Below are 13,474 nucleotides of genomic sequence, written 5' to 3' on the forward strand. Positions count from 1 at the left end.
AAATAACCAACGTAAGTCACAACCCAAAACCAACACACACCAAAAAAATTACCAACACATGCAGCACCAAAATCCCCTCCCCAAAATACGAATACGGAGAGACGAAAAAGTTCATACCTTGTTCGAACAACCATTGTCACCGAACGAACCCATTGCACAATAAAATTAACAACTTCCACCAAATCCACACCCAACGACACAACGCTAATCTCTAACTCAAACAAAGAAGACGAGTTCACAGAGACACCGAAGGAGACAACGGTGATCTACAACTCAAACAAACATACCCAATCTCCACACACATTCAAACCAACAAAAATGGTCACAGGGAAGCGGGACAGAGAGATCTTCAAAACAAACGAAACCCTTACAATGGAGGACGAACAACACTGTTATGAACACACAACTTCAAATGATTTTGAAATCCCTAAAATGGAGAGAGAACAGCTTGATAAGGACAGAACTTACAGTTCGAAAATGAAGAAGGCAATTTCGGAAAACTAACTTCTAGCCCCTCAGCATCAGATTTTTAATTACAAATAACATTCAAATTTCGACCACTTAAAAGTTGACACGTGGCGTTGTCAAATTTTTGTCAAATTTGCGTTGTTGGAATATCGCTACCCATAAATAAATGTGTGTGTGCTTTTTTATATATAGAAAAGAATAAAACTATATGTTTTTTATTACAGGGGATTGAATAACGTTTTACAGTTATTTCATATCTGTTCAATTAATTAGAAGTATGTATTTTACAATAGATAAGTGAAATCAACTTTCTAACTCTTTTTAACAACTAAAAGGCCAAATTTCTAAATATAGGCTTTGTTTAGTGTATATGTTTTAGTTAAACAACAGTAACAATCCCTTTTGATAGAATCATGTTTTCAAATTTTCTCTAATTCAAAGTAAAAAGGAGACCATACATTCCACGTGATTTTCTAAGCAAACAGCAAAAAATAAACAACCAACCAATAATCGGTCTCCTTCATGCAGGAAGCATTTCTTCTCAGAGAATCTAATCAAACACAAAATATTAGGATAAGAAAAAACAATCTTATCGTATAATCATCCTTTAAAGCTTGAGATTAAATTTATTTAAAATCGATCATGTATGATAAGTGACTAAAGTGTTAATGCACATGTTAACATATATTGATCCTTTGATTTCACATGCCCAGCAAACTTCATTGTCTTTTACAATAATTTTCTTAAAAGGTGTTCCTAATATGATTTCTTTTAATTGAGTTTAAAAGTCCTTTACTTGAAACTAATCCAATCATCAACATTAGTTCTTCCTCTCATGTATGTATTATTCGATGAGAATTTTTCTTTTCATGTGTGTGAAAGTGAAAATGTACAAGACAAAGCTACAAGAGCTTTGCCACAAGAGAAAATGGGGTTTGCCAAGGTACTCTGCCCTGAAAGATGGTCCAGATCATATACCAAGCTTTAAGGCTTCTGTTCATGTCCGTGGTGTCATCTTCACTTCTTCCGGTGCCTCTAGTTCCCTTAAAGAAGCTAAAAACAAAGCTGCCATGGTTGCTTTCCTCAGCTTCTGTTCTGGTACCCCATCTCTTTTCCTTTCTTGCTTTTGTTTGTTCCCTTGGAAAGTTGGTTTCTTTACTGTTTTTTCTTGATGAAGATGAAGGTCTTGAAGTAGGGAATTCCTGTTATGTGAAGGGAGTTGTATGCTCTATTCCTTAGATTGCTCTGTGTTTGTGTTCATATACAATCATAGCTTATTATTATAATAGTTTTCAGGAGTTATTTGAGATTTTGGGTTGGAAACTATCACTTTGTTATGTGAAATGGTTTGAGAAACTATAAAACTGTTTGATCAGAAGTAGACTATAAGTTGCACTTGAGTTGAAGTTAGCACTGGCAATGATTTTTTTTTTCTAACCTTAATTGATTTCATAATAAACAAATAGAATTTAAGTATGAAATTTGGCATCCTGTCTTATATTCTATAACTATTTAAATGAATCCTGTCAGAAAAACTTCTGTTTAGTTCTCATTCTTAATATCATGCCTTGTAATAACAAAATGATGCAGAAAATAATACGATGGTAGAAACTAGTAATGTTACATCAAGTTCATATTAAAGGGTAGAATTTGTTGACCTAATTTTATACAATAGTGCACCAATTAATTTTGTTCTTTATTATGACCGTTAGGATCTTCAACACAAACTTCTGAACAGGATACAAAAGAGCAAATTAGAGCAGTGAAACCTCAGGGCAGTTCAATTCCAGCACAATCTTCAGTCATTATAGATGGTGAATGATGACTTCCCTTCTTACTTTTTGAGCTTAGTTTGTAAGCTCTGCTGTATATGGATTCTAACGATTTAATAAAGAAAAACAGTACTTTACTTTTACTTTAGTTCCATTTTAATGAACAATATATTAACATCAGCCCCTCAAAACCTGGTTGGATTCTCTTTTATGCAATCATTCTAGCTTTGTGAATTAGGAAAGCTATAAGGTGTAAAACACATACTAGATTAATTTTAGAAATTGTATCCTACACCTTTCCCTGTTGTACTTCATAACTTAAATCTCATATTTCCATGTCAAACACTGAGAGTAGAGTTGTTACTAGATCTTTTTCATTTAACATAGGTCAAATGAATCCAATGCATTCTTGTATGTATATATCTACTGCAAATTATTTATGTCAATCCTAATATCCGGTATTTCAAAGGTTATTTTTATCTTTATTTCAGTGTTATTGTTATCTTTATCTTAATGATCAAACATTTTCACTGACTTTCAGAGTCTTGTTAGGATTTAATATCTGTTATGATTTAATATCTTGTTAAGATTTAAAATCTGGCTTGTTATTATTTTTGTTTGTTATTATTCTGTTTATATATGGTAGATTAGATAGAACTATAACTAATTTTGTTATAATTTTGATGTATAAATATCTGTATCTGCATTATGCATAATCGATATAATACACAAACTATTTTTGCTTCTCTGTTTTTCTTCCTCTGCATTGCAATCTCAATACTTGGTTTGAATGATGATTCTCATTATTTAAGATGGTATCAGAGCTCTTCAATTGAAGAGTTCTGCTGTGCCTCCGATCTTCATTCGATTCTTGTCCCTTCTTGATTTCTTTGCGTTTTTTTTATTTACCAAACCAACTCATGGCTATCATTGATCAGAATAGCCCTTACTATTTACATCCTGGAGAAAACCCCTCGGCACCGTTGGTTTCTCCTCTTTCGGATCCAACCAATTACAATTCATGGAGCCGAAGTATGCTCACTGCTTTGAGTGCAAAGAATAAATTAGAATTCATGGATAAAACTCTGCCTAAACCATCCACGAATGATGCCCTATATCCTACATGGAAAAGATGCAATAACATGGTAGTCTCATGGCTGGTGCATTCAGTTTCGCCTTCAATTCGTCAAAGCATATTATGGATGAATCAAGTTGATAATATTTGGAAGGATTTGAAGTCAAGGTACTCTCAAGGTGATTTACTAAGAATAGCAGAACTGCAACAAGAAGCTGCATCAATAAAACAAGGTGATACATCTATTTCAGAGTATTTTTCTAAGCTACGTGTAATCTAGAATGGATTGGAATGTTATAGACCATATTTGTCTTGCAACTGCATACCAGCATGTTCGTGTAAAGCACTCGCTGAAAGTATTGAAAGAAAGCAGCAGGATCAGATTATGCAGTTCCTAGGTGGATTAAATGATCAATATAATGATGTAAGAACGAACATTGTGATGATGGATCCTCTTCCTCCTATTTCTAAGGTTTTTTCTTATGTTGTTAAGCAAGAAAGGCAATGTACTAATCTTACCATGAGTAATATGAGTATGCTAAATACAGCCACAACAAATGCCAGTAACAAGGTATCTTGCACATTCTGTGAAAAAGATTACCACACGACTGAAAATTGTTACAAAAAGAATGGCTATTTATCAAGATCTTCAGGATCCTCATACAACAAAGGGATAAGAGGAGGTCGAGGCTATTCATCAAATAGAGGAAGCTTTGGCAGAAGATCAAATTCAGGTTCATACAACTCAAAGGTTTGCACTTTTTGCAATATCACTGGACACATTGTTGATGAATGCTTTAAGAAGCATGGTTACCCTCCTAGGCATAAATTGCACAGACCTGTTATGGTGAACAATGTTGCCACAAGTAACACTGAAGGACTCATTGATCACACTCAAGTATCTGACTCGAATGAGTTAAAAATCACTCCTCAATAATATCAACATTTGATAGCCCTGCTGCAACAGCAAACATAATTGGGATCCTCTACAACTACTTCCCACATAAATCAAATTGGTACAACTTTCTCTCCAAGTACTTCTTTTATAGGTAATGTGCTATCAATTTCTCATGCTACAAACCATGTCATATGGATTATAGACTCAGGAGCCAGTGATCATGTATCTTCTTCCCTGAATCTGTACTCATCCTATAAGGCTATTGATCCCATCACAGTAAAACTACCAAATGGACGACAAACCATAGCCTCATATTTTTGAACGGTAAAGATTAACGATTCTTTGTCTATTTCTAATGTCCTATATCTTCCAAAATTTAATTTCAATCTTATATCTGTTTCCAAGCTTACCACAACCCATAATTGTCAACTAATATTTCTTGACAATCAATGTTTTATACAAAATAGACACAACAAGAGGATGATTGGTATAGTTGATGCACAAGATGGATTGTATACACTCAAGACTTCTTTTAGCTCCATCAACACCATAATTTGTAATAAGGAAGCCATTGATATTTGGCATTACAGATTAGGGCACCCATCTCATGATAGATTACATGTAATGCAATAGTTATATCCTATGATTAATTTTGATCACTCTTTTATATGTACTCCTTGTCATATGGCTAAACAAAGAAAACATTTTTTTCCTCATAGTACTTCTCATGCTTCTTCTATTTTTTCCTTATTACATGTTGATATTTGGGGTCCTTGTGCTACTACTTCCATTCATGGTCATAAATATATTTTAACCATTGTTGATGATTTTTCTAGATATGTATGGGTGTTTCCTTTAATCTCAAAAGCTGAAACTCAGTCACATTTACAATCTTTCATTACCTATGCTGAAAGACAATTTAAAATCAATGTCCTAACCATTAGATCTGACAATGAAACTGAGTTTATTATGGCCGAATTTTATAAAAATACTGGAATTGTTCACCAAACAACTTGTGTTGAAACCCCCTAACAAAATGGCTTAGTTGAGAGAAAACACAAGCACTTATTAAATGTTACCTGCTCTCTTCTTTTTCAAGCACACTTACCAAACATTTTTTGGTCTTATGCTCTTATTCATGCCTTTACCCTCATTAATTGCCTTCTCACTCCTCTCCTAAATAACCATTCTCCACACCAACAATTATACAGTTCTTCTTTTGATATCACCACCCTTAAAGTCTTTGGTTGTCTTTGGTTGTCTTTGCCTTTGTCAACACCTTGTCAAACAATAGACATAAACCTGATCCAAAAGCCTTACCCGCTATTTTTCTTGGCTATAAACCACACAAAAAAGGCTTCATCACCTTCAACCTCAAGACCAGGGCCATTGAGATTTCTAGAAATGTTATCTTCCATGAAACTTGTTTTCCTTACCACAATGAATCATACACCACTTCTAATTCCCACCTTATCACCCACCCACCTTTGTTCTATATTGACCAATGTATGCCCACACCTCATACAGATCCTTCGCACCTTCTCCACTCAGTTCACCTTCCACTTTACCTGCTCCTAACATTAGAAGATCCACCCGACCTAAAAACAGACCTTCAAGACTATATGAATTTGAAACTTCTTATGCATCAACTATTACCTCTCATTCTTCAAGTATCAAACATCCTCTTCCTTATGTCATTTCATATAAGAAACTTGTAGCACCTTATTATGGATTTATTATGCATATCTCTACTAATATTGAGCCTAGATCTTATTCTGAGACATCCCAATATCCTCACTGGGTTAGAGCCATGGATGATGAGCTTGCTGCTTTGGCCAGAAATGACACTTAGGAAATCACAGATTTACCTGTTGACAAAACTATTGTAGGCTGCAAATGGGTTTTCAAAATCAAGCACAAGGCTGATGGAAGCATTGAAATATAAAGCTAGATTGGTAACTAAGGGTTACACTCAAATTGAAGGTCAAGACTACCTAGATACCTTTTCTCCAGTGGTTAAAATCACAACAGTTAGACTGGTTATAACTCTTGCGGCAACACATAATTGGCATCTTAAGCAACTAGATGTTAGTAATGTTTTTCTTCATGGTACATTAAATGAAGAAGTTTATATGATACCTCCTCCAGGGCTCAATTGTATCAAACCCAATCAAGTACGTAAGTTACAAAAATCACTTTATGGTCTTAAACAAGTAGGCAAATAGTGGTATTTATCTTATTTCCTCTTATCTAATGGCTTCCTCCAATCTGCATCTGATCATTCCTTGTTCACCAAACATTCTGCTTCCAATGTCACTATTTTAGTGGTTTGTGTTGATGATATAGTACTCACAGGAAATGATCTCACAAAAATCACTCATATTACCCATCTTCTTGACGCAACATTTAAGATTAAAGACCTTGGCAATCTTAAATTCTTTCTTGGTCTTGAAGTGGCTGGAAACAAAGAAGGTATTTCCATTTCCCAAAGACAATATACTCTGGACATTCTCAAAGATGAAGGTTACTTAAACTCTAAGCTCGTTTCCACTCCTTCTGACTATCGTACAAAGCTCAACACAAATTCTGGCCAACCTCTAAATGATGCACCTTCATCTTCTTATAGATGATTGATTGGTAGATTATTATATCTCACCAACACTAGACCAGATATTTCATTTGCAGTACAACAATTAAGTCAATTTCTCTTAAATCCCAACACAGATCATCAATAAGCAGCTTCCAGGATTCTTAGATACCTTAAGGGCTTGCTCTTTTGAGTATATTTGAGGGAGTGGATTTGAGGGGATTTGAGAGGATTTGAAGATAATTTTTTTTGTCGTATTTTTGAACGAATTTGGAGGTAAATGAGAGTGAATTTGAAAATAATATTTTTAATTTGTCACGTCAATACAATTCTATACTAATTCTCACAAATTTTATTTTCAAATTCACTCTCATTTACCTCTAAATTTGCTCAAAAAAACGACAAAAAAAATTATCTTCAAATCCACTCAAAAGAACAAGGCCTAAAGGTGCTCCTGGAAAAGGGATTTTCTTTCCCAGCAATAACATCATACAGTTGAAAGGCTTCAACGATTATGATTGGGCAGGCTGCATTGATACCAGACGAAGTATCACTGGTTACTCTATCTATCTTGGCTCCTCACTTATTTTATGGAAATCGAAGAAACAAGCCACTATATCCAAAAGTTCCTCAGAAGCTGAATGCAGAGCTCTTGCCACAGCTACTTGTGAAATTCAATAGTTAACTTTTCTTCTATAGGATCTTCACGTAACTTTTCAACAACCAGCAGTCTTGTTCTGTGATAACAAATATGCCCTTCATATTGCTGTAAATCTGGTTTTCCATGAACGCACGAAGCACATTGAAATAGATTGTCATATTGTAAGGGAAAAACTTTCTTCTAGCTTACTTAAACTACTGCCGATTCCTTCTGCATGCCAGTTAGCTGATATCTACACAAAAGGACTTTCTCCCACAACTTTCAAATTTCTGGTTTCCAAGCTGGGAATGATTGACATTCATTCTCCAGCTTGAGGGGGCTGTTAGGATTTAATATCTGTTATGATTTAATATCTTGTTAGGATTTAAAATCTTGCTTGTTATTATTTTTGTTTGTTATTATTCTGTTTATATTTGGTAGATTAGATAGAATTATAACTAATTTTGTTATAATCTTGATGTGTAAATATTTGTATCTGCATTATACAGAATCGATATAATACACAAACTATTTTTGTTTCTCTGTTTTTCTTCCTCTGTACTGTAATCTCAATACTTGGTTTGAATGATGATTCTCCTTATTTAAGATAACTACAACAATAGTTTCTACATATATTCAAAGAAACTACTGATGAACTTATTCTAACGATAAACTCAAGTTCATTGTGTTCCGGTGGAATCTTTAGAAGTTGTTTGTTGACTTCCTTTCATTTTATTCACTACTTATTAGCATATCTGTGAGTGATAGTTATACTATGATTGTTACCATTTTCTGTTTCCATTTCTTCTTCTAACAACATCACTCAACTCAATTCTCTAGATATGGACTGTATTCACAAAATTCAGTTGCAGAACAATGCTCGAATGAACAATCTTGATTCCCCTGTGTTTGCATGTAAAACTGAGGAGCTGCCTCCTGTCAATGACTTTAAGGCCACATTGCTAGTTGATGGGCATTCTATTGAAAGTCCTTCAGTTGCCAACACTATAAAAGAGACAGAGCGGGCTTCTGATTTAATGTCATTATCACCTGACATCTTTGAGAAGGCAACTATCCTTATAATTTCTTACATTGTTACTAACTAAGAAGAATGTTGGAGAAAAAATTTCTGATGACCCATATAGTTCAATTACCAAAAGTGAACTCTGTTTAAGTATTTTTTGTGAAGATACAGTTTTAAAACTTACTATGACAAAGAAATACTTTATACTGATGTTAAACCGCCATCTTAATTCCTGTTATTTTATACTGATGTTTTTCTGGTAAAATATATAATGTCTTGGTAAGTTTCTTTTTTCTTATCTTTTGTATATATATATATATATATATATATATATATATATATATATATAAATCGGTGTTAAGAATAGTTGCTGGATCTCTATATTATATGTAATATTTGAATGTTTACTTATCATTCGGTGTGAAGAATAGTTTATCTGTGGAAGACATTTAGATTTTAAATAGATGATAGCATGATTTATTAACAACAGTAGATCAACTTCATTCAAAGGTCAAATGTTTTGGTGTGTTCACCTGTATGTTTGTGTGTGCTGTCTTCATTAAAAATTGATACCATTGAATATGGAGTTGTGTCCTCTTATTCAGGGTGACTCTGAATTCATTCAAGACTTCAATAATGAAATTAACTGAGAAAGAAGGCTTTCACAAACCAACATATAAGACTATGCAAGCTGGATGTCCCTACATGCCAACTTTCTTCTCTACCTTGGAAGTAGAGGGTGTGGAATTTCATGGAAAGGGATGTAGATCCAAGAGAGAGGCGGAACAGGATGCTGCAAAGATTGCTTACATTGCCTTAAAAAAGTGTAAGTTCATTGTCTAGGGTTACGTATATAAACCTTAAGTTAAAAGTAGAGTGAAAGGTTAAGAGTAAAAATAAATTATTCTACTTACTCCAAAAATAAATAAAACTTTATATGTGTGTTTTTTAATAAAGATAAATAAAACTATGATTTTTATTACAAGGGATTGAATAACGTTTTACAGTTATTTAATATCTGTTCAATTAATTAGAAATATGTATTTTACAGTAGACAAGTGAAATAAACTTTCTAACCCTTTTTAACGAAACTAAAAGGCCAAATTTCTAAATATAGGCTTTTTTTAGTGTATATGTTTTAATTAAACAACAATAAGAATCCCTTTTGAAAAACATGTTTTCAAATTTTCTTCTAATTAAAAGTAAAAAAGGAGACCATACATTCCACATGATTTTCTAAACAAACAGCACAAAATAAACAACCAACCAACAATCGCTCTCCTTCACGCAGGAAGCATTTCTTCTCATAGAATCTAATCAAACACAAAATATTAGGATAAGAAAAAACAATCTTATCATATAATCGTCCTTTAAAGTTTGAGGTTAATTTTACTTAAAATTGATTATATATGATAAGTGACTAAAGTGTTAATGCACTTGTTAACATATATTGATCCTTAGAATTCACATGCCTAGCAAACTTCATTGTCTTTTACAATAATTTTCTTAGAAGCTATTCCTAATATGATTTCTTTTAACTGATTTTAAAAGTCCTTTATGCATAGGTTTTAAACTGAATTTGATTTTACTTAAAACTAATCCAATCATCAACAGTAGTTCTTCCTCTCATGTATGTATTATTCGATGAGAATTTTTCTTTTCTTGTGTGTGAAAGTGAAAATGTACAAGACAAAGCTACAAGAGCTTTGCCACAAGAGAGAGTGGGGTTTGCCAAGGTACTCTGCCATGAAAGATGGTCCAGATCATATACCAAGCTTTAAGGCTTCTGTTCATGTCCATGGTGTCATCTTCACTTCTTCCGGTGCCTCTAGTTCCCTTAAAGAAGCTAAAAACAAAGCTGCCATGGTTGCTTTCCTCAGCTTCTGTTCTGGTACCCCATCTCTTTTCCTTTCTTGCTTTTGTTTGTTTCCTTGGAAAGTTGGTTTCTTTACTGTTTTTTCTTGATGAAGATGAAGGTCTTGAAGTAGGGAATTCCTGTTATGTGAAGGGAGTTGTATGCTCTATTCCTTAGATTGCTCTGTGTTTGTGTTCATATACAATCATAGCTTATTATTATAATAATTTTCAGGAGTTATTTGAGATTTTGGGTTGGAAACTATCACTTTGTTATGTGAAATGGTTTGAGAAACTATAAAACTGTTTGATCAGAAGTAGACTATAAGTTGCACTTGAGTTGAAGTTAGCACTGGTAATGATTTTTTTTTTTTCTAACCTTAATTGATTTCATAATAAACAAATAGAATTTAAGTATGAAATTTGGCATCCTATCTTATATTCTATAACTATTTAAATGAATGCTGTCAAAAAAACTTCTGTTTAGTTCTCATTCTTAATATCATGCCTTGTAATAAAAAAATGATGCAGAAAATAATACGATGGTAGAAACTAGTAATGTTACGTCAAGTTCATATTATAGGGTAGAATTTGTTGACCTAATTTTATACAATTGTGCACCAATTAATTTTGTTCTTTATTATGACCCTTTAGGATCTTCAACACAAACTTCTGAACAGGATACAAAAGAGCAAATTAGAGAAGTGAAACCTCAGGGCAGTTCAATTCCAGCACAATCTTCAGTCGTTATAGATGGTGAATGATGACTTTTCTCCTTACTTTTTGAACTTAGTTTGCAAGCTCTTCTGTATATGATTCTAACGATTTAATAAAGAAAAACAATACTTTACTTTTACTTTCCTTCTAGTTCAATTTTAATGAACAATATATTAACATCAGGCCCTCAAAACGTGGTTGGATTCTCTTTTATGCAATCATTCTAGCTTTGTGAATTAGGAAAGCTATAAGGTGTAAAACAAATACTAGATTAATTTTAGAAATTGTATCCTACACCTTTCCCTGTTGTACTTCATAACTTAAATCTCATATTTCCATGTCAAACACTGTGAGTAGAGTTGTTACTAGATCTTCTTCATTTAACATAGGTCAAATGAATCCGCATTCTTGTCTGTGTATATCTACTGCAAATAACTTATGTCAATCCTAATGTCTGGTATTTCAAAGGTTATTTTTATCTTTATTTCAGTGTTATTGTTATCTTTATCTCAATGAGCAAACACTTTCACTGACTTTCAGAGTCATAGTTACAACAATAGTTTCTACATATATTCAAAGAAACTACTGATAAACTTATTCTAACGGTAAACTCAAGTTCATTGTGTTCCGGTGGAATCTTTTGAAGTTGTTTGTTGACTTCCTTTCATTTTATTCACTACTTATTAGCATATCTGTGAGTGATAGTTATACTATGATTGTTACCATCTTCTGTTTCCATTTCTTCTTCTAACAACATCACTCAACTCAATTCTCTAGATATGGACTGTATTCACAAAATTCAGTTGCAGAACAATGCTCGAATGAACAATCTTGATTCACCTGTGTTTGCATGTAAAACTGAGGAGCTGCCTCCTGCCAATGACTTTAAGGCCACATTGCTAGTTGATGGGCATTCTATTGAAAGTCCTTCAGTTGCCAACACTATAAAAGAGACAGAGCGGGCTTCTGATTTAATGTCATTATCACCTGACATCTTTGAGAAGGCAACTATCCTTATAATTTCTTACATTGTTACTAACTAAGAAGAATGTTGGAGAAAAAATTTCTGATGACCTATATAGTTCAATTACCAAAAGTGAACTCTGTTTTAGTATTTTTTGTGAAGATACAGTTTTAAAACTTACTATGACCAAGAAATACTTTATACTGATGTTAAACCACCATCTTAATTCCTGTTATTTTATACTGATGTTTTTCTGGTAAAATATAGAATGTCTTGGTAAGTTTCTTTTTTCTTATCTTTTGTAGAATGTATATATATATATATATATATATATATATATAAATCAGTTTAAGAATAGTTGATGGATCTCTATATTATATGTAATATTTGAATGTTTACTTATCATTCGGTGTGAAGAATAGTTTATCTGTGGAAGACATTTAGATTTTAAATAGATGATAGCATGATTTATTAACAACAGTAGATCAACTTCATTCAAAGGTCAAATGTTTTGGTGTGTTCACCTGTATGTTTGTGTGTTCTGTCTTCATTAAAAATTGATACCATTGAATATGGAGTTGTATCCTCTTATTCAGGGTGACTCTGATTCATTCAAGACTTCAATAATGAAATTAACTGAGAAAGAAGGCTTTCACAAACCAACATATAAGACTATGCAAGCTGGATGTCCCTACATGCCAACTTTCTTCTCTACCTTGGAAGTAGAGGGTGTGGAATTTCATGGAAAGGGATGTAGATCCAAGAGAGAGGCGGAAGAGGATGCAGCAAAGATTGCTTACATTGCCATAAAAAAGTGTAAGTTCATTGTCCCTCTTCATTGGTGCACATCCCCAATTTTGCTTCCATGCATAAGAAACACTGAGGAAAATTTGATATATCACCAAAACCTTAACCTCTGCTTTTGTGTATTTTGAATGAGTTAACTTAAATCATGACTTCTACTTAAAGCATGGCATCTACTTTAACCATGACATCTCAAATGTTGGATGATGGTTATAGATCAATTATACTATATTGTGAAGTCCTAATATAAATTTTGCAACAATTAAACGACCTTGTAGAGACTCTCCCACTCATTATTGTTTCTAATTTTTTACTACCAATAATGTGTACCTGAACGATGTCTAAATATAAGCTGGTTTAATTAAAACAAGAGGAATCCTTCTTAAGTGGCTTAGGATGAGAAAATAATTAAATAAAGGAAACATTTTTCTCCTTTGTCTATAGGTTATGTGAGATATAACAGAATATGCATTGGAATAATTATGCTTTGATAATATGTATGCTATGCACAGGTGGGCTCATTATGTATGCTGTGTTATGCTATGCACAGGTGGACTCAGTATGTATGCTGTTTTTTTACCTTCTCCAATAGAGCATAAAGCAGTACAATCAATTCTTAGCTCGGATATTGTCAAATGCATTCAGAATCTCAAACTTGAAGGTATGTTTTC

The 13,474-nt window shown here is 33.1% G+C and overlaps 2 protein-coding genes across 2 annotated transcripts; both read left to right on the plus strand.

The window, feature by feature from the left end:
- Positions 1-1,355: 1,355 nt before the first annotated feature.
- Positions 1,356-9,307, plus strand: LOC148192588 (double-stranded RNA-binding protein 1-like). Its single transcript, XM_088099240.1, is given in 5 exon segments — positions 1,356-1,566; positions 2,181-2,282; positions 8,281-8,507; positions 9,070-9,078; positions 9,080-9,307. Coding segments are annotated over 5 exon segments (777 nt in total).
- A 2,507-nt stretch (positions 9,308-11,814) lies between these two features.
- Positions 11,815-12,934, plus strand: LOC148192589 (double-stranded RNA-binding protein 4-like). The gene is made up of 2 exons (XM_088099241.1): positions 11,815-12,039; positions 12,596-12,934. Exons 1-2 carry the CDS (start codon positions 11,815-11,817, stop codon positions 12,932-12,934), a joined length of 564 nt encoding a protein of 187 aa, XP_087955367.1.
- The last annotated feature ends 540 nt before the right edge of the window (positions 12,935-13,474 follow it).

This window comes from Vigna umbellata, chromosome 9 (assembly GCF_029865625.1).
Source record: "Vigna umbellata cultivar VRB3 chromosome 9, Vumbellata_1.0, whole genome shotgun sequence".
Taxonomy (NCBI): Eukaryota; Viridiplantae; Streptophyta; class Magnoliopsida; order Fabales; family Fabaceae; genus Vigna; species Vigna umbellata.

Excerpts from the sequence above, each read along its gene's own strand:
- LOC148192589 (XM_088099241.1), top strand. The coding sequence starts at position 11,815 with ATGGACTGTATTCACAAAATTCAGTTGCAGAACAATGCTCGAATGAAC. Across the intron at positions 12,040-12,595 it reads CACCTGACATCTTTGAGAAG|GGTGACTCTGATTCATTCAA; the intron begins GCAACTATCCTT and ends CCTCTTATTCAG.